We start from the raw sequence: 27,154 nt of genomic DNA, 5'->3' as shown, positions 1-27,154 counted from the left end.
CATCTTATTCCGTGTGGGTTCCTGATTCAAAAAACATATAGATGTGATATGTTTGGACTAAAAACACGCTCAGAAAGTTAAAACGAATAGAGATAAAGAAAAGCGTGCTATCCTTCTCAGCGCAACTACTACCCCGCTCTTCTTGTCAATTTCACTGCCTGTGCATCGAGCGGTGGACTGACGATGCTACGAGTATACGCTCTTGCTGTAAAAATGCGGTGAGTTCCGTTTCATTCTATTAGTTCGACAGCTTGACTAAATGTTGTAATTTCGCCTTACGCGACTTGTTTGATGTTTGTGTGTGCCGACGATAGTTCAATTTGTTGTTTGAAGACCAGCAAAGCCAACATGGTGAGTACAGTGTGTAACCTATACGGAATGTTGCAGAAGATTCAATGAAAAGATTAGATTGATGTTTGGACAGACAAATACACAGAAAAGCAAAATAATACGAAAGCCATATGGATACAGGATTAAACAGAGTGCTGGTGCTGTTATTTTTTGTCTCACTGAAAGAAAGCGATGGAAATGGAGAAATAATAAAAGAAAGAATACTACAAACAACCAGGATTACATCTTTCTTTTTTTGACTAAGTGTTGTAACATAGAGGGGGAATCGAGACGAGGGTCATGGTGTGTGTGTGTGTGTCTGTCTGTCCCGTCTGTCTGTCTGTGCGTGCGTGTGTGTAGAGATTCAGATCAAACTACTGGACCGATCTTTATGAAATGTTACATGAAAGTTCCTGGGTAAGATATCCCCGGACGTTTTTGTCTTTTTTTCGATAAATACCTTTGATGACGTCATATCCGGCTTTTTGTAAAAGTTGAGGCGGCACAGTCACACCCTCATTTTTCAATCAAATTAATTGAAATTTTGGCCAAGCAATCTTCGACGAAGGCCGAACTTAGGTATTGCATTTCAGCTTGGTGGCTTAAACATTAATTAATGATTTTGGTCATTAAAAATCTGAAAATGAAAAAAAATATTTTTTTTTTTTTATAAAACGATCCAAATTTACGTTCATCTTATTCTTCATCATTTTCCCGCAGTGGGGCACTGCGGTTATGAAATTAAAGGCCCCTTCTGTTTTTGGAACCGCAGGAGCTTTCTAGTTTGCTGTTAGGTAGATTTTTGGTTCCTCTTTCCTGTCATGCTCTCTTTTTCTTCATGAATTCTTTTCTTTTTTCTGCCTTCTTGCTCATTCACCTGTATTTTTTCCAAAAATCTCTTCTCTTGCCGCTTGTCTCGCGATTCATGTATAGTTTAATCTGTTAGTGTTCTGATGTAAGTCCAGCAGTAGATAGGTTAAGCCTATTTTAACATACTGGAAACTGGTAATCTTCCAGTAGGTATTAATTTAGTTTTACTAAAGCCTGCTGGGACACAAGTAATGGGTTAGTGCATTTGTAAACAGGAATCGCTTGACAAGTGGCCCCCTTCATCCCCCCCTTCCTCGTCCTGATATGGCTCTGCGTAGTCGGCTGGACGTTAAGCAACAAATAAACAAACAATTCTCCATCATTTTCTGATTAAAAAAACATATAAATATGTTATATTTGGATTAAAAACAAGCTCTGTAAATTAAGAAAATCAAAAATTAGGATCAAAATTAAATTTTCGAAATCAATTTAAAAACACTTTCATCTTATTCCTTGTCGGTTCCTGATTCAAAAAAACAGATGTGATATGTTTGGATTAAAAACACGCTCAGAAATTTAAAACGTGTCATACGAAGCAAACACATCGTTCACGACTTCGGGAAAACAATCGTATATATACACACCAAATGATAAAGGGGTTATTGGGTCCAGGATTGACACAAAAGAAGATTTAGAAGCCAGACACTCGCCGTGCGCATTCCGGCGACGCGGTCCAACAAACGGCTGCCGAGCGACGGGGTTGGTATTGGCTTCAACCGGATATGCGGGGTGTAAATGTGCAGGGACGCACACACGCACGCACAGACATTAACAAAGACATTATACGATATTTGCGTTTTTGACCAAAATATGACACTTTACACAGATCGAGACCGCGATAGACACAAGCACACACATACACATGCACACACACACACACACACACACACACACACACACACACACACACACACACACACACATACACCCACACACACACCCACACACACACCCGACAAAACGTGACGCGGCGAATCGGACAGTCGCCTCCTAACTCCTCGAGACGCTCGTTCACAGTGGGCTTTTCTGAAAACCCCACAAAGAAACCATAGATTGTTGATATTTTGCATGAAGGTCCTGTGCCAGTATTGGATCGAGGCGCCAAGCTTGTAAACATTGTAATAATCACCTTTAAACCATACGGAGATTGAGGCGACAGTATTGTGAAGGTGTAGGGACTTGCGTGTGGATGTCCTTAACCTTATACCATTCATACACACGTGCTGACGTTCGCCGCAGGCAAGCAGGAAGACACGTGTTTTTACACTGCGTCACTGTGGCTTTTCTGTGTCAAAACGTCTTGTTTATTTTCGGCTGCCAGCGGAGACATATTCGATGGGCTAAAACCAGAACCAATTACCTCCAAATAACATGTTTTGCAACTTTATAGTTATTTGACTTATGGTAACATGATTCTCACTTTCTGTGAAGGATTCTTGAAAATCTTGCATAATTGCGTATTTATAAGTCATAATTTGTTCTGGCTCCAAGCATTTCTCCTGCTCATCTTGGAAGCAGAACCCTCTAACTCCATCCAGGTTGGAAGCAGAACGTGCTAAGTTCAGTTTAGTCTGTTCTGCTACTGAGGCCTGTGGGGAAAGGGGAGTGTTTCACTGCGAGCCAGATGCAGCCATCGTCACCTGACCTCTTCTGCTTGCTGTGTCACAGTCACTTTTCCTGTTTTCAGCGCAGCCAGATAAGCGCACATTCGCGGTAGTGGTATCTGGTCTTGACCCTTTCTGTGTGGTGTAGGATTTCCTCCAGCACACAGAATAGTGTAACTAGCAGTAGTAGAGTCTGTTGTCGACAGAAAAAGGAATTTGATAGACTGTGGGAACTAAAACAGGTCAGTGACACCTGTCAAGTGTCAGTATCCGAATTCCTGACTCCGGATGTACAGGGTTTGAACACAATTAACTTTCCTGTGATAAAGAGTGTATGAAGAATGAATTAGGAAAGATTGCAGTCCCTTGATACTGAGGGAGGAGGGTGGTAATAAGGGGGTTGGGGCCGGGGAGGGGGGTTGGTGGTAAAGTGGGTGCAAGGGGGTGGGGTGGGGTGGGGGGGGGGGGGGTGTGCTAAACTGACAAAAGGATGGTCCACTTTCTGAAAACAGCTCTCTGCCATTTTTACATCTGCTGTACAGTCAATTTGGCTGTTGCTCGAGTCAGGACACAGATTCAAGTGAGTATCTTCATGTATTATGTTTTTTCCCCATTTGAACAGACCATAAAAGCTGAAATTCAGATTCCTTTTTAAAATATATAGGGGATTAACCTTCTGATTCAGTCTAAATCCTGTCTGCAAACTGATTCCTAGCTTTTTGTGTTTTGTTTTCCTAATTGTTAAACACAGGCAGGTAAATGTGTTTGTTTCAGCGTGAATGTTCTTGCGCGCGTGTGTGTTTGTTTGTGTCAGTGTGTGTTTGTGTGTGACGGTGTGTGCATGTGCTCATGCCTTAATGTTGTAGTGTATCCATGCAGCTCTTTAGTGTTTGTTAAAAAATTAAAAAATGTGAGTACAGTGTTTACAGTATTTGTGTATGCTTGTAAAGATGGATAAATGAATGATTTGGTTGATGGATTTTGTCAGTTTAATTGACTCTAATATATTTTGTTATTCAGAGGTTATCACAATGTCAAACTGATGAGCATGAGTGGTCAGAGTGTAATCAAGTACTAATGTTTCATTTGTTTGTGTGAATAGAAACACGAAAACTATCCAAAGTTTTAACGCAGAAGCGATAATACGGAGGCAATTACCTTTTTTTTTAATTATCGGTTAATAATTTTAAAATAGAAGTACATGTAGTAATTGCCTGTTCAAAGGAGATAACATTCATAGTATCCATGTCTTTTGCAGACGCTGTTTGAAAGGAGATGAATCAGGCCGTCCAGGCAAGTAAGAAGCACCATGCATTTCAGGAGACTGTCCTACGGATTCACGGATTACGGTTGCATAATCTCCTTTCTGCCAATGCTAAAAGTGAAACCTGATGACTTTGATGCGTCTCCATTGGCAAAATCTACCCCAAAATATGACGATTGTGCTGTTTCTTCAATCGAAGATCCTTTTGAGAACATGGTGAATGGGGGTTATCCTCCTGTTCGAGTCATGCATCAACTCCAATACTTGCTGATTGTGATTCCACCCCTCAAAAATGAATCAAGCTACCCAACTCCTGTACATCTTTCTCCTGTGTGTGCTTCCACAGTTTCTGTTACCCTGTAGGTGTATTCACATCAGCTTGTAGTATATATGTCAGACACTGCTCCCGGTTAAGGTGAAACTACCACAGCATCTCTTCCATCTGTTTATGGAACCCCAACAAAGAAAATTCTGTCATCGATGAAGGAAGCATCCTATGTGACACCTCATGAGAAGAAGTTCAGCCGAACTTGAAGACTCTGCAACCCGGGACTACGGGAAAAGGTGTGTTCGAAAAGCGAAGACACTCAGAGATGAATTTTACACAGGAATAACTGGTCAAACGGCTAAGACAAAAGCAGTACAGGAGGTCGACTGTTAAAAGTGCAAAATGTGTATTATTTATTTCGACCTTTCTGCACAACATTTTTGTGAAGAGGAAAGTACAACAAAAGGTAAGAATGCCTATTTGTTTTCTTGATAATGAACAGAGCATGCAGTCAGGATCTAAAGCTCGTGATTTTGTTACCATTTGCATTGTGTGGTTAAAATGCGCCTTCAGCCTTGTGTTTATTCGTTTGTTTGCTTGCTTGTTTGCTGCTTTGTTCGTTTGGTTTGTAGTTTTTGTGCGTAACGCAAAACGATATGAGCTGATACAACATAAGATTACCGTTGGGATTTCTTGAAAAACACAATAAAAAAAAAAGTGTAATGATTTCAGAGAGAGTTTTGTGTGTGTGTTGTGGGTTTTTTTCGCTATGAAAAGTACCGGCAATTTAATTTTTATTTATGCGTGTTGCGTTCATTAGGCCACACAATGAATGAATACATGAGTCCTTGATGATATTTTTGCAAGTGACTTGACATTTGTTTGTTTATGACGGTAATAAACTTTGAAAAACGATTTGAACTAATGTACAGTATAAGCTTTGCTTGGAAGCAGAACATGCTATGTGCGAGGAGGCTGCTTCTGACTGCTGTAGCACAGGCCACAGTGGGGTCTGTGTGGAAGTCAGAAGCAGCTATGGTGCACTGGGCTTTTCTAGCTCCAGAACTGAGAAAAGAGCAGGAGTGTATTCTGGAAGCAGAACAAATTATACCTTTTTTGCATATGAAAAAGTTGTTCAATTAAATTGATTACTAGTGTGCATGACCAGTGTTACCTCTAAGTCAAGTGTGTAAAATATGAGGGCTACAATCCTGTGTTTACTATTTGTTATAAGGGGTTGAAATCTTCAAGTGGCCATTTCTCAAAATGGTGGAAATCCAGTTAGATGGTTCTGGTTTTAACCCATCGTATTCATTCACGCCTATCTTGTGTTGGTTGGCTTTTGGGTTTTGTCAGAAGGTGAGTGGCAGAATATTTCTTTCACATACAGTGTTGGAGGTTTCTGGTTCCGTTACCCGCACGTTTGTAGGGGAAGGGCTCCTAATTATGGACCCTTTGTGATTTTTTCTGTATTTAATTTTTGCTGAATGTCTATCAAAGCTATTTCACTCTAATCAGGCTTAACGGTTAACCTAAGAGAGAAGGACTATACCAAACACAAAATGAAACTTCTTCGCAAGAAAACAAGCTAGTTGTCAGCATGAAACAAAAAGTGGTCCATAATTATTAGGAGCTCTTCCCCTATGTTCATTTGCTACTTGTCACAGGCAACAGCGATGCAGTTTCATTTTGCTGTCGTCGGGTTGACTGTGCTGCTTTTCGTTCTCATGACGTTTGCACTCAGCAGTCAACAGGAAGGCGGTGAAATAGTGCAAGGTATTTATTATTGATGATGCACACAAAAAAAAGGCTAAGACAGCCAAGAGCCAAACAAGCACTGAAAAAAATAAGAATACAAAAAAAATATATATATATATATTTAATCTGTGTGTGTCAGTGTGTGTGTGTGTGTGTGTGTGTGTGTGTGTGTGTGTGTGTGTGTGTGTGTGTGTGTGTGTGTGCGTATATTTTCTGTTTATGTGTGAGTGTATGCGTTTATATGTGTGTGTGTGTGTGTGTGTGTGTGTGTGTGTGTGTGTGTGTGTGTGTGTGTGTATAAGTAAGGGTGTGGGCGTGTGTGTGTGCGTATGTACTAGGATGTGTGTGAGTGTGTCTGTGTTTGTGTGTGTGTATGTGAGTGTGAGTGTGTGTGTGTGTGTAAATAAGTATGGGTGTGTGTGTCAGTGTGTGTATGTGTGTATCTGTGCGTGTGTGTGTGTGTTAGTATATGCATGTGTGTCAGTGTGTATGTGTGTGTGATGTGTGTGTGTGTGTATGTAAATAAGTGTGTGTGTGTGTGTGTTTGTGCGCGTGTGGGTGTGCGTGTGTCAGTGTGTGGGCGTGTTTGTGTGTGTGGAGGAGTGTGTGTGTGTGTGTGTGTGTGTGTGTGTGTGTGTGTGTGAATGTGTGTGTCTGTGTATGCGCGCTTGCGCTTGTGCGAGTGTGTGCTTGTGAGTGTGTATCCGCTCTCATCAAATCTCCCTCGTGGTTTTTTTCTGTACGCCTCTTTGTCTCTGCCTCTGTCCATGGCTTGAAAGTTTGCTCAAAACATACAGAAAATGTCATCCTTTCGTGCAAGGTCTGGACCCAAATGATGCACATCGATACCTTCCACGACGTGAACGATCTACACCATGGTCACGCGTCAACTACAGGGGAGCAGGATCGGGCTACGCCAAGACACTTCTTTCCCGTCAGAAGAGTCGCAGCTGGTCATATGGGAGGCACTGCTGGGGATAACACTGACGCCATCAGCGTCGTCGGTGCATAAATGTGACCCTCCACCACGGAATGAGTCGCATGTCACCTGTGCATGATTTTCATACTTTTACATTTTCTTAAAGAGTTATTTACGCTCTATCCAGTGGTGACATCCGTTTTTAGAAAAGATCAAAACCTGTTCGAGTTAAAAGCCTGTGACTAAGGTGACCCTCACACTGTTACCAGACACTCCCCGGACTTAATATTAAGCCTAGCGCAGAACCGCGCGAGGTGACATGCGACTCATTTCGTGGTGGAGGGTCACACATGTTGATGGAAAGACTGAATATCTGCGATGTGAGGGCCCTCTGAAGTCAGGACACCTTCAATAAAGGACCCAGACAAATCTCGACCGTGACAACTAGCTGGTTTACCATGCCATATTCGTACCAATAATGCAAATCGCAACAGTTGTCAATCGTAGTTAGAAACAAATCCCTGTTATCCTTTTAATTTCTGGCTGCAGTATGTATGATATAGTAAACTGCAATCTAAGTACTCATCAGTCGCTGCATCTTTGTGCTTTGTTCTTTTTAGTTGTGATCTTGTTTTAATCTGTGATTTTAAATGACTGTGTTATTGGGTTTTTTCCCTTTGTCCTACATTCAATAGAAATCAACCCGAAAAACGATAACATACTTTTATACAAGTGTGAATTGCATATCATAGAATGTGTGTGTGTGTGTGTGTGTGTGTGTGTGTGTGTGTGTGTATGTGTGTGTGTGTGTGTGTGTGTGTGTGTGTGTGTGTGTGTGTGTGTGTGTGTTCTATAGTTATGGTACATTACATAATAATTTATTGTATACAATCCAGATCTTTATTCTCAACGATGTTTTCCGGAAATATCTCTTTCATGATTTTTAAACGAAAGGGTAGAGTAAGAGCCCCTTTTATGCGGACATGCTTTTCAAAACGAGGCAAAGCAAATACCACGCTGATGATCGGTTTTAAACTGCGATCGGGACGAACAACTAACTCGATGTGTATGTTATGCAGCGTGCGCTCAATATAATACCATTCTTTCGAAAATATGCAAATCCGCGGTGCCACGCTTAGTCTCTGATTGCTTGCGGATCACTTGAAGTGATCGCTAAGCAGGTGTGTTTTCCTAAACTCACGTGACCCCAAGCCAACCCGACGTGACCTCGATCAAAACGCGTTTTTGAGTCGTGTATTGAAAATCGATTATAGTGCATGAGTGCCATTGAACAGCTTTCCCACAATCCGGTATTCTATTTTTAGTAATGGATATTCACAAGGAAAAGTGAAAAGGCATATGTATTATCGCGTGTCGACTGCTGGTAATAGTACTTAGCTGCTTCTATTATGATAGGCTTCTGAAACAACTCGATTCCGCTATAAAGTAATGCATCAACACCTCTGTGTGTGTGCGTGTTTGTGCGTGCTTGCGTGTACTTGTGTGTGTGTGTGTATGTGTGTGTGTGTGCCACATGCACAGCCCCCCCGACACACACACACATACAAACACATACACAAACACACACACACATACACACGCGTTGACCTACACACACTGAACTCCAAAAGAAACGCAAGATTAAGAAATTTAATCTCATTCTGTGGCATTTCATTTTGAGGAGATCGAATCGAACGAATTTCACGAAAATTGGTACAAAGCATCTCGGGGCAATGGTCTTTGATTGTCACCAACAAAAAACGTTACCGAAAGAAAGTTCTCATCGCCAGGCTCAGTAACGCGTGTGTCCCCCATTGGCGTTGACAAGGGCCTGGCATCTGTCTCTCATGGAGCGCACCAGGCGGTTGACGGTGTTCCTGGAGGTTTCTGTAGCCGGGAAGAACGGTTGGCGCAGGTGCTGACGGTAGATGACCCGGTCCTGGCGAGCAGTAGCCACACGAGGTCGTCCGCTTGTAGCATCATCCCGGGTGCTGCCGCTGGCTCGGAATCGGGTCCACAGACGACAGGTGGTCGAGGTTGCCACGCCCATGACATTTGCAATGGCAGCTGGGCGATTTTCAGCTTGCAATCGCCCGATTGCTCTCTCCCGGTCAATGGCGCTCAGTCTTGGCATGCTTCTACTGTACAAATGGCTGATTTCAGACAGTGGACGGAGACAGGTTTTTGTTCCTTGTGTGAGCTGAGTACTGTTAACGACAAAAATCAGGTCTGGCAGCTTTTGTGTGGGCTGCGCGAGCAAAAAACAGTCTCAATCTTCAGCACGCTGCAGAGAGCGCACTCTGGGCGCTGCACACATGATTTTCACAGGCTACGTGCAGGACACTATGCTAACTCATGCTCGTGCAGAATGTTCACCTGAAACCCACCTTTGGTGCATGAATTTTAACAAAACCTTAAATAACTCTTAACTTGCGTTTCTTTTGGAGTTCAGTATATATACACACACACACACACAAACAAACACACACACACACACACATTAACACACACACGTACTTCTCACACACACACACACACACACACACACACTCACACACACACTACTCACACACACACACACACACACACACCCCCACACACACACACACACACACACGCACACACATACGTAAGGCGCATCGATCCGAAGACTGAATCTTGTGCGTGCTTCTCAGTGCACAAGATTTACAATCGTGATGGCCAGAAGGCGTTTTCTTTCAGGACACAACCGACACTTCATTGAGAAGTGAAAACATCCTGGTTCGCCTCGGTCCAATCAGAGAAGACTATCAAACTAGACTTACACTCATAACTGAGGTCCGCAACAGGCTTATGATAATTATAGCAAATACTGGGGTTTGTCAAAACAGAATTACATATCACACACACACATACACGCACACACACACGCACGCACACACACACACGCACACACACGCACACACCGCACACGGCACACACACATATATATTACCCAATATTGACGGACTGTGTGATGATATCTTCTGCTATGGTCTGTTCAGACAGTGATATCAAAATCTCGACCTCCGGTCTCGATTTTGATATCACTGTCGAAACAGACCAATAGCAGAAAATATCATCTGTGAATGAATGTAAATGAGCTAGTATGCTGTCATACAGGAATCAAACACAACGCCAACGGTACGTTCCCTCCACTGTATTATACGGCTATGACATCATACACACAATCATGAACATAAATGTTAGGTACTCAAAATTCCAGTACTCACAGTTTTGTAGGCAAAAAAACAACAACTCGAGATGACAATCTCGTACACAATTGCAATGACAAAAATCTCTACCCTTCACTGAGGTATAAAACTACAAAACAGTCCGTAAACTCACAGGCACACGATATCTAGTTTACAGGTATCTACTCACGGCTCGTGTGTAGTCAACAAAAAACAGTTATAGTTCCTACTACGGCAGACTTAAAACACCGTCTGCTCTGTCTACTAAATATTCCTTATCTCTTAAGTAATTAAGATATTGTAGACATATTTTAATTCTGGTCATACGCAGAATTACACAGCTTCTATTGCTGTTCACTAGGAAATGTATTTTAACTACTACTTCCTTCTACTGGTGACCTCGGTCTACTCAGTTTCTACTGCCCTGTGACCACTATGGTCCAACTCTACGGACAAAAATAACCGTGTACTAGCTTCTAGAAATCCCATCGAATCTCAGCTATGCGAGTCTATAGGCGTGATATTCCGGCGGCTTCTCAGATCCTTCATTCTGTCATCTGGACACTATCTTCCTTTACGACCGGTTATACGACGCACTGCACAACATAAATAGCGGACATCTTGTCTTAGATATCTATCTGCTATGTTTAAAGTTACAGTGTTAGTCGATTCAACTTATGCGATAAACATTAACGGTATTCAAATGCTTATTCCATTTACCTGTTAAGTGCTCTACTCGGGATTCCTTTCTCCCGGTCGATTCCTGTGACAACCCCTCCCTGTCGCTGGACAGTGGTTAAGTGTAACGATATCTTTGTTGCGATTCACAACATCAACTCTCTCAGTCAGTGAGCTGAATTTACAATCCGTGCACCACACTTCACTACGTCACTCTATTATCTCTGGTTAGCGCTCTCAAAGCGTGGAGGATATCACTATCAAACTTTGCCTGTTAGTGTTATTCGTGATTTCCTTCACATCATCACACAGTCAGTCAATGTTAGATATATTGCTAATTCTCTGGACATTTTGTATTTACTGTAAAGAAATTACAAAAGTATTTGTCTCAGTTTTGGCTGTTCCATATCCCTCCCTCTGCTTATTATATCTTTTTGTTCACTCTTTTCTTGTACTTTTCAGTATTTCAAAATGTTTTTTCTTTTAAAAAGTCTTTAGTCACTTGCTCAACTAAATTCTGGGATAATTACATTTTCATATATATTTGTTTGTTTTTAAATTTAGGTGTTTTTGTTTTTGAAGTGGGGAAGCAATAAAGAGGTCGTCGATATCAACGCTGATATCGACGGACATGTCGTCGATATCACTTTTGCACTGAGCTCAGTTTTGCCCAATTGCCCAATGGAAATCCACGTAACATATGAAATAGCAATATATATATATACATATGTATATATATATATAGATATATATATATAAAACATCAGAAATTGTGAAAGAAACAATATATAAACAATATATATATACACACACTGATGTTGCTACATTCATGTAAACGAACAGTTACCCAAGCCATCGGGCGAGCATACAAGAACAAAATTTAATTCAGTTGATATCATTGTTTCGCTCGCTCGGCGTGTTCTCACCATTTCCGTTTCCCATCGTGTTTGGTGTTAACATCGTTTAACTCTGTTAATGTTAGGTTACATACATTAACAACACAAAAACCTACGACAATACAACACAGTAAGCTACATTGATGTGCGCCCTTATTTTTACATAAATGCAGGAATGGGTTAAATACAGATATTGTTGCAAACCAATAGTTATAATTTGAAAGCGTACGTGAGAGATAAAGAAAACGTTAAAGAAATGAGTAATTTTCATTTTGAAATTTGAGTTTGCTTACTTGCATTATACAAAAAGCAACAAGCACAGATAAACGATCGTCTATCGTTACGATTTGATTGTTGTATATCGTGTTTGCTCACCATTGTGTTTGTTTGTTTGTTTGTTTGTTTGTTTGTTTGTTTGTTTGTTTGTTTGTTTGTTTGTTTGTGTTTGTTATTTTTTCAGCTGCCTATATCGACAGCGGGAACGATGGGAGTCGAGCTTTTATATTAATTTCCAGACAGAAATGCTTGCTGTGGGGACGACAGAAGCTATGCTGGCGACGAGCATATAAGCCAGTAGATGAAAATATACCGAGAGGCATAAATTCCGCAAACTGAACTTTAAAAAATCACAAAAAATCAACTCAGTGGTGAATGTTTTCAATGTTTGAATATTTTATCTATTGGCCATTTTAGTGTTTATAAACCTTCGCTTTATTGATTTTGAATAGAACATCATGAAATGACAAATTTTTTTTAAAGTGACTGAGTCCAAGCGCAATGATTTCGGAAAACGTTCAGTGTTCATCACGTCCAATGCTTTGGCCAGCTCTAAGCATCCCAATCGCTTGCTGTCTCTCTCCTTCATCAAGTCGTGGCATGATTGCGATATCTGATATACAGCCAAACAGCCAGTTGCATTTTATAGGGCCATACACTATCTTTTTTTACGTTATTGTCTCCCGTTCAGCCCATTGTCTTTATTAGCACAGTGAGCTGTGGCTGGATCAGCAATACTGCAAATCGCACGCTGACAGCGTTAAACATTTGCTCCGACACTCAAGATGTCAACTACAAATTACAGGTTCAATCTGATTTTCGTTTGAGAGCAAAATCGTTCAATGCACTATTTGCAGAATTTATGCCTTTCAGTATAGTAGCGATCCCAGACGAAGAGAGCTAGATGGTTTACTGTGCCATACTGGTGCCCAAAACGAACACTGCCAAAGGCACGACACCCACGCACATGTAAGTGGTAATAAGGAAGATCACTGTTATACTTCACATTTGTTTTTTTTGCTGGAATATGTTGCCATACCTAATGGATCACTGATGTCAAATCCGAACGTGTAGTCAATAGTTGCTCGCGAATGACATTTTATTTAACGAGGGTAATCGAATGAGCAATTGCTTGCTTTTTTACATCTGGCCCTCGCCCCAAAGAGGGACCTACTATGGTTATTAAGTAAACAAATGTGTTACATGATTTAAAAAAGAACCACAGAAGCAAGAACACATATGATATATTTAAGTACATTACATGCATTTCCGGGGGGGGGGGGGGGGGGGGAACACATAGCAGGCTGGGTTAATTACGTCTATCACGAGTGGCTTAAACCTTCTTATATGCTACCAGATGTGAGATTATTTTTGGAAATCATGTTGTTTTGAGATTTCAACATTAGTCTGAAGTTTTATTAATTGAAAAAAAAATTATTGTTTATTGTCCTTGATTTAAGGTAAAGACAGGCATATGTTATGATGCGAATATTGTTTAGAAATATATCCATATATGATGACATATGATCATTTTGATGCTACGCATGTTGACACCAGCAGACACAACACTATAGTTTCACGTATGATTAATTTCAGTCCTTTTGTATAATGTAACATTTAACATAATGAGTTTTTCTGCACCTCATGTAAATGAGAAAGTATGTGTTCAAACAGAAAACGCACAGATACCATGTCTGTTATCACTTGTTTATTAATTGAATAAAAATGTTGAAAAAAACAAAACAAACAAAAAAACACTGCCGTAGCTCACGCCGCGTCTAGTGGTGTAAGAAAGTCGAGGTTCTTGTACACGTTTTATGTTGTCCTGAATTAAACGTCCCAATATTTTAACTTTTTGTGTTTTTTTGTTATGACTGTCGCAGCTCATTGTCGAAGCTCATTACATTTTGTAAGCGCACGGCCAGCCGTATGCATGAAAGTCTAGTAAGTTTGTGTTGAGTCAAGTCAAACAACAGTACTACCTGTTTTTATCACGGTACCGCAGATGGTTGTGTGCCTGTGTCCACAGGAGATTGTACCAAAGCGCCGGTCGAGTATTATTTACTCCTTCCTCCTTACTGTGAATAGTAGTAGTAGTAGTAAGGATCAGTAAGGCTGAGAGAGGAGTAAATAGTAATCCATACATGCGCCTGTGCCTGTTTCCTGTGAACTTGCACGGTGGCTGATTCCAACAATGGGAGGGCGAAACGGAACACCGCGAGTCGGATCGTCACCGCCTGTAGCCTCCACGACACACTTTCTTTTGGGAGACGAAGAAATACCCACCCCGCGATTGGCTAGCCTAAAATAATGTGAAATCTATGCTGGGCCTGTGCATTGGACCGCGACCGTAGGTTCCGAGGGGCAAATACTATGTAGATCAGCTTTTAACCACGCAAAGAGCGAGACGACATAAGACGTTATTGTGCATGTCTGACTGACATGTCTGTCGTTTGTCAGTACATTTATACTTGCAACCGTTCGTTTGCTTTCAGTTGCAGACATTTTAGTACTGTGCCGAGATCCGTCTTCTTTTCAGGAAGTGTTGTCCTTGTAGTTGCTCAGTACCTACACAGGTCCTGTTCGACTTCGGGTGCAAGCACAAAGACACGCATGTTGTCGCTGTGCCTCCGTGATTTTTCAGAACATGTTGTCCGTGTATGAATCTGCTCGGTACCTCCAAACGTGGTGTTAATCGCCTTCGGCTGCACGTAGATAGACAGGTAGGAGCAGACTGCATGTGTGTGCTTTGTAATAGATGTTGTAGTCCTTGGATTTCCTCGTAGTTAGAGGCAACGTAATTGCTTTCAGTTGCAGACAGAGAGATAACAAGTCTCTGAAAGTGTGTCTGTGCTTTTCAAAAAGGTGAGTGGACGAATATTCCCTTCCGTTTAGTTATGACTTTTATGTCGGTTCCGTTGCAAGGTTATGTATACTTTATGCTCTGTTGCTATCTGTTTACCTGGCTTTATGGGCCATTTTCGCACACCTCCCTCCTCTTGTCTCTTGTATGTATTTACGAACCTGCTGTTCGCTGTGAGGAGGAAACAAGGATACATGCGCCTTTAGGCAGTGACTAAGCCTTTCGTGAAGTGAATGTTGGAATATTTAGTTCAAGCGAGGTTTAGGTGTTGTAGATTCCGTTTTAACTTCATGCAGAATGATTACATGCTGTGTTGGTGTTTGTTTCTTTGCTCTCCCAGACCGCTCTGTCCCTTTCCCTCGTACTTAAGACCACACAGTTCGCTTCAAAGGTGGAAGTAGGGATCGGAGCAATACATGTTTTGACTGTGTTTAATATTTTTAATGGGAGAATATAGTCGTCTTTCGTTCACTTTTGGACACCAGATTTGGCTGTTGTTTGTTCCGTTACTCTACGAAAAAGTGTAATGTTCAATTCGTATTGCCCGTCGCGAGGATAGAATTTGCGCGATATAAATTGCATAAAAAAATAAAAAAAATAAATAAATCCCTGCGCTTAGAACTGTACCCACGGAATACGCGCGATATAAGCCTCATATTGATTGATTGATTGATTGATATAACCTTGAATGGTTGAAAACGACGTTAAACACCAAATAAAGAAAGAATTCGTATTGGTTTCTATGACATTTTTTTCAAAGCAATAATTATTTATGTCATATCTTACATACAAAAGCGGTGCTTGTTTTTGGGTGTAAGCAGAAAAATACGAAAACTGAGATTGTGTTTCAATATTGTCTGGGTTTGGTTTGTTTGTTTATTTGTTTGTTTGTTTGCTTGTTTTTGTTGCAGTTGTTTTTTGCCCAATAAAGGTGTGTGTCGGTCGGACTGTTTCTTACTTTTCTTTCTTTATTTGGTGTTTAACGTCGTTTTCAACCATTCAAGGTTATATCGCGACGGAGGGAAGAGGGGAGATGGGATAGAGCCACTTGTCAAACTGTTTCTTACGCAGTTGTTGATTCTCATGTAAATGTTATGTTCAGCTGGTATTTGTTTCTTTTCTTCTCTGCCGTTTTACTTCCTTGTACAATTTGTAAACGGGTTGTTTGCTTTTAGGTGCAAGCAGCAGAGACAACCATTATTGTGTAGATAAAGTTGTCTTGTGTCCGGGATAAGAAGTATTTTAATGTCATTTGTGGTTTGGGCTGTCGGTGCTTGAATTTTTTCGGGGTGTATATTTGCATTTTATGTTCTGTGACGTTTTGCCTGCACAACCGAATAGTTATAGCTTATATTTCTAGTTCTTGACAGGTTCGTTTCTTTTGTTTAGTCTGTACTATCCAACCATTATGTTGAGTAATATCAAGTTTTGATAAAATAGTCATCTGATGTAAAATGTTGATAGACCATTTGAGGAAGAAAAACCTCTCGAGGATATAAATTGTTTTGTTTATACAAGGGAGAGGAAAAGGACAGATGTGACTCGACGAAAAAACCCGGTTAAATATGTTTTCATTTTACTTTGTTCCTGTGAATTTGTTAAACTGAGTTGCTTCCTCAAAACATTTTTTTGAGGACAGTCGTTTCTATAAATAGCTTGGTTTTGTTTCGAAACACGACCCATTTGTCCTTTTTTTCCTATCTTCATCAAACAAGAAATCTCTGTGATTACCTGAAATAAGTTTCTGCTTGCTTGTACCGAGTCATCAACACATTTAAGTACACAAGTTACAACGCTATGAACATTGCCGTGTGAATGAAGCTCCGCCTATTAGGGGCTTTCTTGCAGGTCACGCATACCACGTTGAAGCAATACCACCGCACAGAGGAACTCCCCTTAAACAACCTTCAGAAATCTGAGAAAATCTGTTCTTAAACGGGATGGAGTCTTAAATTGGAGGTACATTTACAGAGGCCATGAACAGAACATCTGATAAAACAAGGTTTAAAAGAGGAGGAAGACTTCAATTGGGGGGTCTTAAAAGGGGGGTTCCACTGTACTCACTTGTGTTGTCTTTGATTCCAGACACAAGAGTAGAGTTGCACATCCTTCAGGCGGTTCCTATTTTCGCGACTGGCAGGCAGACTGTCTAGAGAACGGAGACAGCACTACAAGAAAAGCTGTTTGGCCCGAGACATCAATTGATTTCAAATGAAATTTCAAAGGACATTACAATTAATTTGTGTCCGGCAAACCAGACTTAAGATTTGACCAGTCTGCGAACAATAGAAGAAGAAGAAGAAGAAGAAGAAGAAGAAGAAGAAGAAGAAGAAGAAGAAGAAGAAGAAGAAGAAGAAGAAGAAGAAGAAGAAGAAGAAGAAGAAGAAGAAGAAGAAGAAGAAGAAGAAGACACACAAGATGAATATCAGAGCCCTGTCAGCCTTTGTAGTCGCTCTTCTTATCCACGCTTCATTATCTTCGTCAACAACTTCAGCCTCATCATCGTCGTCAACATCAGCTTCCCCATCGATCTTTCCAACGACGAACTCATCCATGTCTCAGCCACCTTCTAACGCGACAACTTCCTTTGATCTGTGGGCCTACCTTCCCTCAGCGTGGACCACTTTCTGTGACGTAGACTATGACGTGGATACTGACGTCAACGCTACCCTCCACTGTAACTTGAGGGAAAATGATGTCTGGGAGCTGACAATTCTGAGAGACGCTCTCGGCGCTTTGGTCAACTCCACTGGAATTGAGGTAAGGATAACATGGTTACCCTGATCTCTGCGTTGATTTACCAAATAGCAAACGGGGGAGGGAGGGGGGTATTTTAACAGTTTTGTTTTTGCGGCTGCACATCTGCATACAAAATAATTATCGAGTCCTTGATATTTCTGTGCAGGTGGCCGTAGATCTCCAGTGTCAAGAGGGAGGCATGGTCAGACTGCCCTGGCCTATGAGGGCCCCAGGACTGGTCAAGCTAAATGTAACCAACTGCCTGCTACTGGACAAGTATGCGGATTTCAAAACCCCAGCGGAACAGATCCCGGACTCGCTGCGTTTTCTGGACATGAATGACTGCGTCTGGCTCAACGATCCCAAAGAGGTCAATTACGTGATTGAGAATGCGGAAAACGTCTCGAGCGAATTTGAATGCGGACAGGACAGCACTATCGTGGTCTATCGCTATCGCGGGATCGCTGACCTGGACATTCAAGAGAAGAGAAGACAAGAGGAATGCAATCCTGTGATGTCTTCAGCCTTGCAGCAGCTCAACTACAGTCTCAGCTTCCCTGAAGACGTGAGGGAACTTTTTCAGTGGAGCGACGAGCGGTTTGAAGAGTTCGTCAACAACACGAAAGCTCTGGGAGAGGAGTATGTGTTCTGCGCCGACTTCCTTACTTCATTCCGGCTTTCGGTCATGAACGACAGCAACCCTGGCCCTCCGTCAGACGTGCAAACTACCACCGTCGACCCAAACGAAGACGCTCGGATAAGTCGCATCGGGCTGAACAACATCAGGACATACTGTGTGTATGAACACCTGGAGGTAAGATATCAAACTGTTGTACACCTTACGCCTGTAATAAATTGGGCGAAGTCGACTTGGCGAAGTCTGCTCAACGACGCTCACTGCAGGAAGCTTTAACATTGCATTGTTCGTATACATAATTTTGTGAAGTCAGCTTTGGGTTCAATGAAGGAAGGTGTGTGTGGGCAATAAAACGAACTCAGATACTTTGATACACATCAACAACACACGGTCAGACGGACAGGCGACCTTTTTAAAGCCATTATTACTGTGTTTTTGCCTGCCTGTTATTGCTCGCCTTCCTGTTTGTCCGTTGGTCTTTGTGCTTTCTCTGTCTCTTTATCTGTCTCTCAAACCTATCTTACTACTCCTAAAGGCAAACGGACGAATAGATACGTAGATATAGATAAGATGGATTGAGTGACGACGAGTTGGATGGATAAGTGGATAGAGTGATGGATGGATGGACAGACGGATGGATTCAGGGCCTGGAGTGGAAGGTGAATGTACTGACTGTAGGATGAACAGATGGGTGGATGGCTGAACGGATGCATAAACTGTATGTTGAATCCTGGCCTCTGTGTTAGACCTGTAACACGTTGTTGTCTCCTTTCTGTGTCACCACAAGACATATTTTTGTTTTTTAATCAGATCCTTGACGAAAGCCTCACCGTCCCTTTGGACCGAAAGCATTTCGAGTACCTGGTGGACAAGACAAAGTACCCCAAGCTGAGAGTCCTCAACTACAGCCACACACACTTGGGGGAAGTTCCCAAAGAGGTACGAGAGTGGAGAGTCTACTTCAGCAATGCCCCAATGGAACTGGTGGACCTCTCTCACAACAACATCACGGAGGTAGGAAACATCCCAGACTACAGTAACACACACGGGAACGTAACGACAACGCTTAACCTTCAGTTCAACGAAATCGCCAAGATCTCCGTCGAGATGTTCGAAGCCTGGTCTCAGCAGCCAGACTTCGTGGTGGACATTCGCAACAACCCCATCGACTGCAGCTGTGACATGCTGGACCTCAAGGACCTGGTGACTCAGCTTCAGGACAACTCCAAGTGGGCGGAGCAACCTATGAAGACCTACAGACAGCACCTGTCAGTCATGACGTGCGCCACGCCCTCGGCGCTTTCTGGGCGTGCCATTGACTCCCTGAGTGCCGAGGACTTGCAGTGTTATGCTGAGCCCGATGAAATGTTAGTACCCGTGGTCGTGGTGCTAGTGGTGGTGGTGTTTGCATTGTCGGTGCTGTTGATTCTGGCCTTGAAGTATCGCAAAGAGGTGAGTGAGAAAATCAGTGTTTTTTGGGGTGTTTTTTTTCCTCCCTTTTTTTACCAAATATTTGTATTTGCTAAAGAATTCCAGAGTACAAACTCATATATACATGGTCTGACAGTTTTCCGGCCTTTGGAATCAAAACATTTTAATTTAAAAGGAATCATATTTGGAGGAACAAAAGAAAATAGCACTCACGGATTTAGTGCATTCTCCTTTGAAGGTCTTCTGAACACGTTGTATGGTATTACTTTCGTCACAAATAACGTTGCGAATAACTCTTATTTTGTTTCAGTTCCTCGTTTCTTTGTTCGTGTATACATTTGAATTTGTTTGGGCTTTTACCTCAATTGTTTTGAGCTTAACGCTTAATTCTAGTATCGTTGTAGCTCAACTTTTTCTATGGAATACGCTTTGGATCGTCGTGCTTTTTTTCGAATGCGGAATTCTATAGTTTCTTTAACTTATTCCATGAAATTAGGTTCGAATCCTGCTGTTCACGCGCGTGCATATCGTGATCCCCTGTGGCCCAAAAGTCTCACCCAGAGGCCCCTCGGAGAAGGTCTTCGACGCCTTCGTGGCCTACGCCCACCAGGACAGCGACTGGGTTCTGGGCTCCCTGCTCAAGAGACTGGAGGAACCCAGCAACGCGCGGGGCTGCGGGCCCGTCAAGCTGTGCATCCACCAGCGAGACTTCGTCGTGGGCAAACCCATCATCGACAACATCATCGACTCCATCGCCGCCAGCAGACACACCATCATCGTCCTGTCCAAGAGCTTCGCAAAGTGAGTGAAATGAATCGATGCTTCTAAGAAATGAATTCATCCCAAACCTTCTAATCTGGACCGGAAGCATCCGGGATTTTGATATTTTCATTTATGTGTGTATGCGTGGGAAAGCCTGTCAAGATCTGAGTTAGTGAGCAGAATGTTTTCAAGGGCCAGACTTTGCTTTTAAAGGCGTAAGAGGGCAGTTGCAACTGATGTTCTGTGTCTTTTTTTGTTAATGCTTGCGTGGGTTTGACTTTGTTGCTCGTTCTAGACATGATCGAAATCAGACTAGTTGGTTCATTGGGCGCATATGCTTTGCACAATAGGTTGCTCCAGTGTTATACACCCCCGACCCCCCTGGATCAATCTGTTCCTGGTTTCATTCCTCCACCCGATGTGTGTAAACTGAAACATTACAGCAAATGTTTTGCTTCTCGGATGAATTTTAACTCATAGTATTGATACGGTTTTTCTTTTAACTTTTCTCTCTCGTTTTGTTTCTCGTCGTGTTACTTTATTTTCTGTGGTATTCTAGCAATCTTTTCGACTCCAGAACCTCTTGCCTGTTTAGTCCTGAATCTCTTTTCGTCTGAAAGCTGAATCTTCCAATCACTTATTCCTTAACGCAGTGTCTTTGTCAGTCGCTGTTGCATCACACCATCTCCCTCCCTCTGTTTGCTTGCAGGAGCAGCTGGGCGATGGAGGAACTGCAGCAGGCGTACCGCCAATCGCTGGAAGAGCGGAGACGTCACCTGCTGGTGGTGCGACTGGAAGAAGTGCCAGAGTCCGACATGGCGCCCGTGCTGCGTCGCTGCTGTAAAACTTTCACCTACATTGAGGCCTCGGACCCTCTCTTCTGGGACAGGTGGGTCCTTCTCTTTGCCTCTGTCTGTGTCACTCTGTCTCTGTCTCTTTGTGCCTCGCTGCTGTTAAACGCTCACCTACACACAGACCTCGGACCCTCTCTTCTGGGAAAGGTGGGTCTTTCTCTTTGTCTCTGTCTGTTCCTCTTTGTCTCTCTGTCTCTATATGCGTCACTGCTGTAAAACCTTCACCCACAGTCAGGCCTCGGACCCTCTCTTCTGGGACACATGGGTCCTTCTCTCGCCGTCTATGTCTCTCTGTCAAACTTTCTCTCTGATATGTAAATTTGCATTGAAGAATAAAGAATATTTTTGCACCGTCCTGCACTTGATGATTTTTTTAACGATTTTTTTTCTCGGGTTTCCTTCTTCTTCTTCGGGTTTTCTTCCTCTACTCTTTCTTGTTCTTGTTCTCCTTCTTCTTGTTCTTGTTCTTCTTGTTCTTCTTGTTCTTGTTCTTTGTCATGTTTATCGTGGTCAGTGTGTGACTTAATTCCCCTGAACTTTGTACAGGTTGCAGTATTCTCTCCACATCGCGGGCGACAAGAAAATGTTAACCAGCAATTCTCCTGAATACGACAATGCTACCTTCTCTGCTAGCGAAGACGAAACATCGGACAAACACACCGTTCAGATGGAAACACCTACAGGAGATATCAACGAAAATTCTGGCTTCAGCAAGACGGAGGTGTTTTGCAAAGATATGAAAACTTTGCCAGTGGATACCAACACGTGCAGCATGACTGGAACGTATCGCCGCGTGAACCCTGATGAGGTCAAGGTCGATTTTTCTTGACAAGAGTGTTGATCTCTGAGAGGTCGGTACAGTGTCAAAGAACACGATATTTCACGAAAGAGTGAATATTTATCATAACAGACTGAATATTTCATCAAAGATTTCATAATGTCATTCTTGGCTGCAGCGCCCGAACATTTTCTGTCACTTCCTGGTAAACTTCGGTTCTCAGCCCAAGGCGGAGTTAAAAGTGATGAATATAAACGTTCGCTGTTATTGATTACCTTTTGTGGTAGTAAACGTACAGATTAGGATATGTTCACAATTCCCCGCATCACTGTACATGGAGTTGAAAAAATGCTTTCTAATTTATAAAGCACAAAGTCCAGTAGTCCTGATACTAAATTTATTAGCAATGGCTCTATTATATATTGGTAAACCACTGACTTATTTGTACAATGTACGTATACATCAAAGCATATTATTTTCCAAATGTACTTAAACATGCCAAAGTCATTCCGCCTACCTAAAACAAAAGACCTAACAGTCCCAAAAGAGTAAAAGGATATGTGTGTGTGTGTGTGTGTGTGTGTGTGTGTGTGTGTGTGTGTGTGTGTGTGTGTGTGTTAATGATCAATGCACGTCTATTATCTACCAATGCATTTTGGTTTATACATTTTTAGTGTTGTCTTTCAGATTAGCCTTCCTAACACCAGCATTTTTTTCGTGGAAACAGTTAAGTTATTAATTGCGACTTGCGCTTTGATCGTTCCTTATGTTCGCCCACGTAAGCTCACTTTGTAAACAGGAAGTCAAAGAATTTCTTTATTGCCAAAAAAAAGTATCTGACAACAGAGCCAAGAAAAAAAGTATCTGACAACAGAGACCCTGTAATTTCCTTGTTTTACTCTTGAATACTGCCATTGTTGTTGATATTTTTCTCAGCTTGTTTTTCTTGTTCTTTTGTGGTAGTATGTTTAATTGCCGGGTTAACGAGATAAAGAAATGAAAACGTTATTGAGTGTTTTTTTTGTGTGCTAGATTGTTTTGTTACCATTCTCACACACGAAAACGCAAGCACACACACACACACACACATACATTCACACACACACACACACACACACACACACACACACCGATACACACACACACACACACACACACACATACATTCACATACACACGCATGCCCGCACGCACGCACACACACGCACACACACACACACACACACACACACACACACACACACACACACACACACACACACCTAGATCATACACTCACGCCAACAGAAATCACACACGCATTAAGTTCTTTCTTACATGGCAATAACTTTGAAGTCAAGAAAGAGCAACGTTGTAACAAGATTTTTTTTATCATGCTACCATTGGGTTTTACCCCACCCAAGCAAACAAGGAAGTGTTTAGAAAATTCCTACAAAATTAACATCAAATGAAGAAGAAAACTACCAACAGAGTAAACGTCAACAACAAACATCACCACCACCACAACAACAACAACAACAACAACAACTAGGGGACATCTTTGAGAAAGGTGAGTAAATTTGTTCATCACCATGTCTGTAAAAGATGAGCACTAATGCAGCACATGATTGCTTCTCAAAAGAGGAAGCGGATCGGCTGTAGAATCTTGTTTTGTGTGTGCGTGTGTTTGTGTGTTTGTGTGTGTGAGTGTGTGTATCTATATATATATACGACTTGTGTCTGTCTATGTGTCTGTGTGTCTGTTCCTGTGCTCGATGCGCGGCCAAGGTTCTCGATGGATCTGTTTCAAATTTGGTGGCCATATTCACGTTCACCCGGGACACAATCTGGTCGATGAGATATTTCAACACGTGCTCTCAGCGCGCAGCGCGAACCGATTTTTTTTTTCGGGATCCACTAGCAGTAACTCTTCCTTATCTCTCCAGTGTTTTCAGCGTTTACCTCCCTTCCTTCGTGTGGCGCGCGGATATTCCCATTCCGTTACTATTTTTAGAAGGTCACTACACTGTCCAGAACGCTGTCCTTGCACCCGTAAATTGTCCTCACTGTAAAAGTGCAAAGGTCGAATCAATTTATAGCCACGCGAAAATTACACTGTCATCTATCTCTATATATTTATAGATATATCTATATATATATACGGCTTCTGTGTGTGTGTGTGTGTGTGTGTGTGTGTGTGTGTGTGTGTGTGTGTGTGTGTGTGTGTGTGTGTGTGTGTGTGTGTGTGTGTGTGTGGGCAATACCTGTGGATTTTACAGTTCTGTTTGTGATGTGGTCTGGTGGCTTTGGTGTGTCTCTATGTTCTGGCCTTCCTTTGAGAAGCCATAACAGTTTTAAAAGGGCATAGAGATAAGCTCTAAATGTCTCAATCCTGTGTGAGTGGACTTTGCCTTCAAATGTGATTGTTGTGTTTCGGCACTCGATTACATTCGGCGTCGTCGACAGGGATGGGACTCGACATGATATGATCAGGAATGGCATTATGGTCACTGAATCATTTTCGTGCTGTTCCCATTCCACGAATCTGGGAGGGACCTAAGCTTGGCGGGTCCATGGTTCGGTTCATTCAAACGGGGGCGGGTGTGACAGGGAGACTACCGCCGCTCTTCACAGCAGACTCTGCAGAGTTGTTCGCCTTAGAAGTTGTGAGATATTTATAGCTCTTTATAGCAAGGCAACACCTGTGGATTGTAGAGTTCTGTTTGTGATATCGTAAATATTCTGCATCAAATTTGGTTGGCACAAACTGGTGGATGAAAACCGGCGAAGCCGGGTATTCCTCTAGTATATATATAAATATATATATACAAAGATATAGATATATAGATAAGCCACTACCAGGTCTGCACATAAGTTGACCTGGGAGATCGGAAAAATCTCCACACTTAACCCGCCAGGCGGCCGCGGCCGGGATTCGAACCCTCGACCTTCCGATTAAGAGGCCTGACAACCCCGCCACAGCGCCCGTCATCGATCCAATTGTGTTTTTCAAATATATTTGAAATGTTGGCTCTGCAATGCTCCGCGGAACATTTCTTGAATTTGGCATTTTTGGTTGCAAAAGTAGTCCATGCATAACCAGTCACATAGCTTGACCCGTTGACCTCATTTACTTGATATACACGCATGTGAAGTGAACAGTATTGTTTTTGTGTCATGGATGTATCTCTCACGTATGTAGGATACATTTTCTTCTTTGTTCGCAATTTTGTGTGTTTCACTTACTCACTGTTTATCTCAGCTTTTACTTTCTTTTGTGGCTTTTAAAGATGCGAGTGAAAATCAACCTCGTGACCATCTGCTTCTGGCTGATTTTATCCGACGTTTCTCCAACCAGGCTGCATGAATATGAAGCAGGTAATTAAATGTTAGCCATTTCTATCTGTCTGTCTGTCTGTCTGTCTTATGTCTGTCTGTCTGTCTTGTGTCTGTCTGTCTGTCTGTCTGTCTTATGTCTGTCTGGCTAACTGTGTGACTGCGTCTCTGTCTGTATGTCTGCCTTTCTGTGTGACAGTGTCTGTCTGTCTGTCTGTCTGTCTGTCTGTCTGTCTGTCTTGTGTCTGTCTGTCTGTCTGTCTGTCTGTCTTATGTCTGTCTGGCTAACTGTGTGACTGCGTCTCTGTCTGTATGTCTGCCTTTCTGTGTGACAGTGTCTGTCTGTCTGTCTGTCTGTCTGTCTGTCTGTCTGTCTGTCTGTCTTATGTCGTATGTCTTATGTCAAATCAAATCAAATCAAAAGAATGAAATGGCATAATGTCATAGTTATTAACTCGAATCGCCTCCAATCGGATCCATTAATTACTTCAGGACAGCAGCTGCGGGCCAAACGCGATGTACGAGCCGCCAAAGAAGAACAACATCCGAGCAGGGGTTCAAGCTCCACAACGAGCAACCCGCGAGGTTTAAAGGACGGATTGGGACGCCAGGGAGTTGGTCAATGAAATCGAAGTCACCGCTGGCCTCTGCAACAGCAAGCTGGCCAAGTTACGACTGCCACTGACCCCACACGATCGAACAGCGCTAGTATGCCAAGGATTGGACCTTGTTCCAAGCTACTTATCGCCACAGTTGTTCTAACCTTAAGTAGAGTGAAATGTGTAGACTGATTGAAACTCTGCCAAATTGATTGACATTTGGGTCAAGCAATCTTTGACTCAGTACGGACTTTGGGATTGTATTACAGCGCGGAAGCGTAAAGATTAGTTGATTAGTTTGCTCATTAAAATTGTCATTAAAAACGATGTTTAACTTATAGATTTAAAAAAAAATTGCATTGTATTCCTTACTTTCTCCTCAATTCAAAAATATATAGATATGTTACGTTTACTTGAAAAACGCGCTCAGAATTAAAGAAAATATGTCGAGTATATTGTTCACATGCTTCGCGGAGACAAGCGTGAACCGTATCGGTCTTCGGAGAAGTTCAGCCGAGACTATCTGAATGTAGTCTCGGCGATGACGGGTTTTTGGTGTTGATCTTTTAGTTTGATGCCTACCGATTGACTAATGTTTCAATATCGCTTCATGCGACTTGTTCTTTTTCTTATTTGTTGACAGCTTTTTATTTTGTTTTTTTGCCAAGCACAGTCATCATTGTGGGACTTTTTAATGAATAACATGCATCCGTCCACTCACAATATATTTTCTTTCATCCTTCAACATTTACCACACAACAAGTCTATAAGTATTAAAATTCATGAAACAAATGAAAGGCATCTACGGATGTATAGATACATAATTGACCACACTCATTTGGAATACATTCTGACAATTCATTATAAAGACATCTTTCTGTACTGATAGAGCGACAGAGAGAGAGAGAGAGAGAGGAGAGAGAAAGAGAGAGAGACAGAGAGAGAGAGAGAGAGAGAGAGAGAGAGAGAGAGAGAGAGAGAGAGAGAGAGAGAGAGAGAGAGAGAGAAAGCTGAGTTGACAGCTGAGACCGAAGCAGACACAGCATATGAGCCTATCATACGGAAAAAGAAGTTTTTGTTCCGGACCCGGGTGAGAACGAA

At 42.1% G+C, this 27,154-nt stretch overlaps 1 protein-coding gene and 2 long non-coding RNA genes across 4 annotated transcripts; all 3 read left to right on the top strand.

Annotated features, from left to right (window-relative positions):
- Positions 1-5,644: 5,644 nt before the first annotated feature.
- On the top strand, positions 5,645-7,104 carry LOC138963851 (uncharacterized). Its single transcript, XR_011454937.1, has 3 exons — positions 5,645-5,695; positions 6,004-6,112; positions 6,915-7,104. It is a non-coding gene; the product is annotated as an uncharacterized lncRNA (long non-coding RNA).
- A 7,313-nt stretch (positions 7,105-14,417) lies between these two features.
- Positions 14,418-23,147, top strand: LOC138963991 (uncharacterized). Of its 2 annotated transcripts, none has more exons than XM_070335858.1 (7): positions 14,418-14,798; positions 17,024-17,698; positions 17,844-18,491; positions 19,125-19,766; positions 20,242-20,546; positions 21,217-21,396; positions 21,908-23,147. In XM_070335858.1, the coding sequence occupies exons 2-7, from the start codon at positions 17,357-17,359 to the stop codon at positions 22,188-22,190; spliced, it is 2,400 nt and encodes a 799-aa protein (XP_070191959.1). In that variant the 5' UTR covers positions 14,418-14,798; positions 17,024-17,356; the 3' UTR covers positions 22,191-23,147. The 2 variants fall into 2 exon arrangements, with proteins under 2 accessions (XP_070191959.1, XP_070191969.1); XM_070335868.1 differs by lacking the exon at positions 14,418-14,798 and adding an exon at positions 14,805-14,940.
- Positions 23,148-23,516: 369 nt separating this feature from the next.
- Positions 23,517-26,718, top strand: LOC138963977 (uncharacterized). Its single transcript, XR_011454979.1, has 3 exons — positions 23,517-23,688; positions 25,409-25,496; positions 25,947-26,718. It is a non-coding gene; the product is annotated as an uncharacterized lncRNA (long non-coding RNA).
- The last annotated feature ends 436 nt before the right edge of the window (positions 26,719-27,154 follow it).

Source organism: Littorina saxatilis, linkage group LG1, assembly GCF_037325665.1.
Source record: "Littorina saxatilis isolate snail1 linkage group LG1, US_GU_Lsax_2.0, whole genome shotgun sequence".
NCBI lineage: Eukaryota > Metazoa > Mollusca > Gastropoda > Littorinimorpha > Littorinidae > Littorina > Littorina saxatilis.
This window is presented reverse-complemented; position numbering and strand designations above follow the sequence as displayed.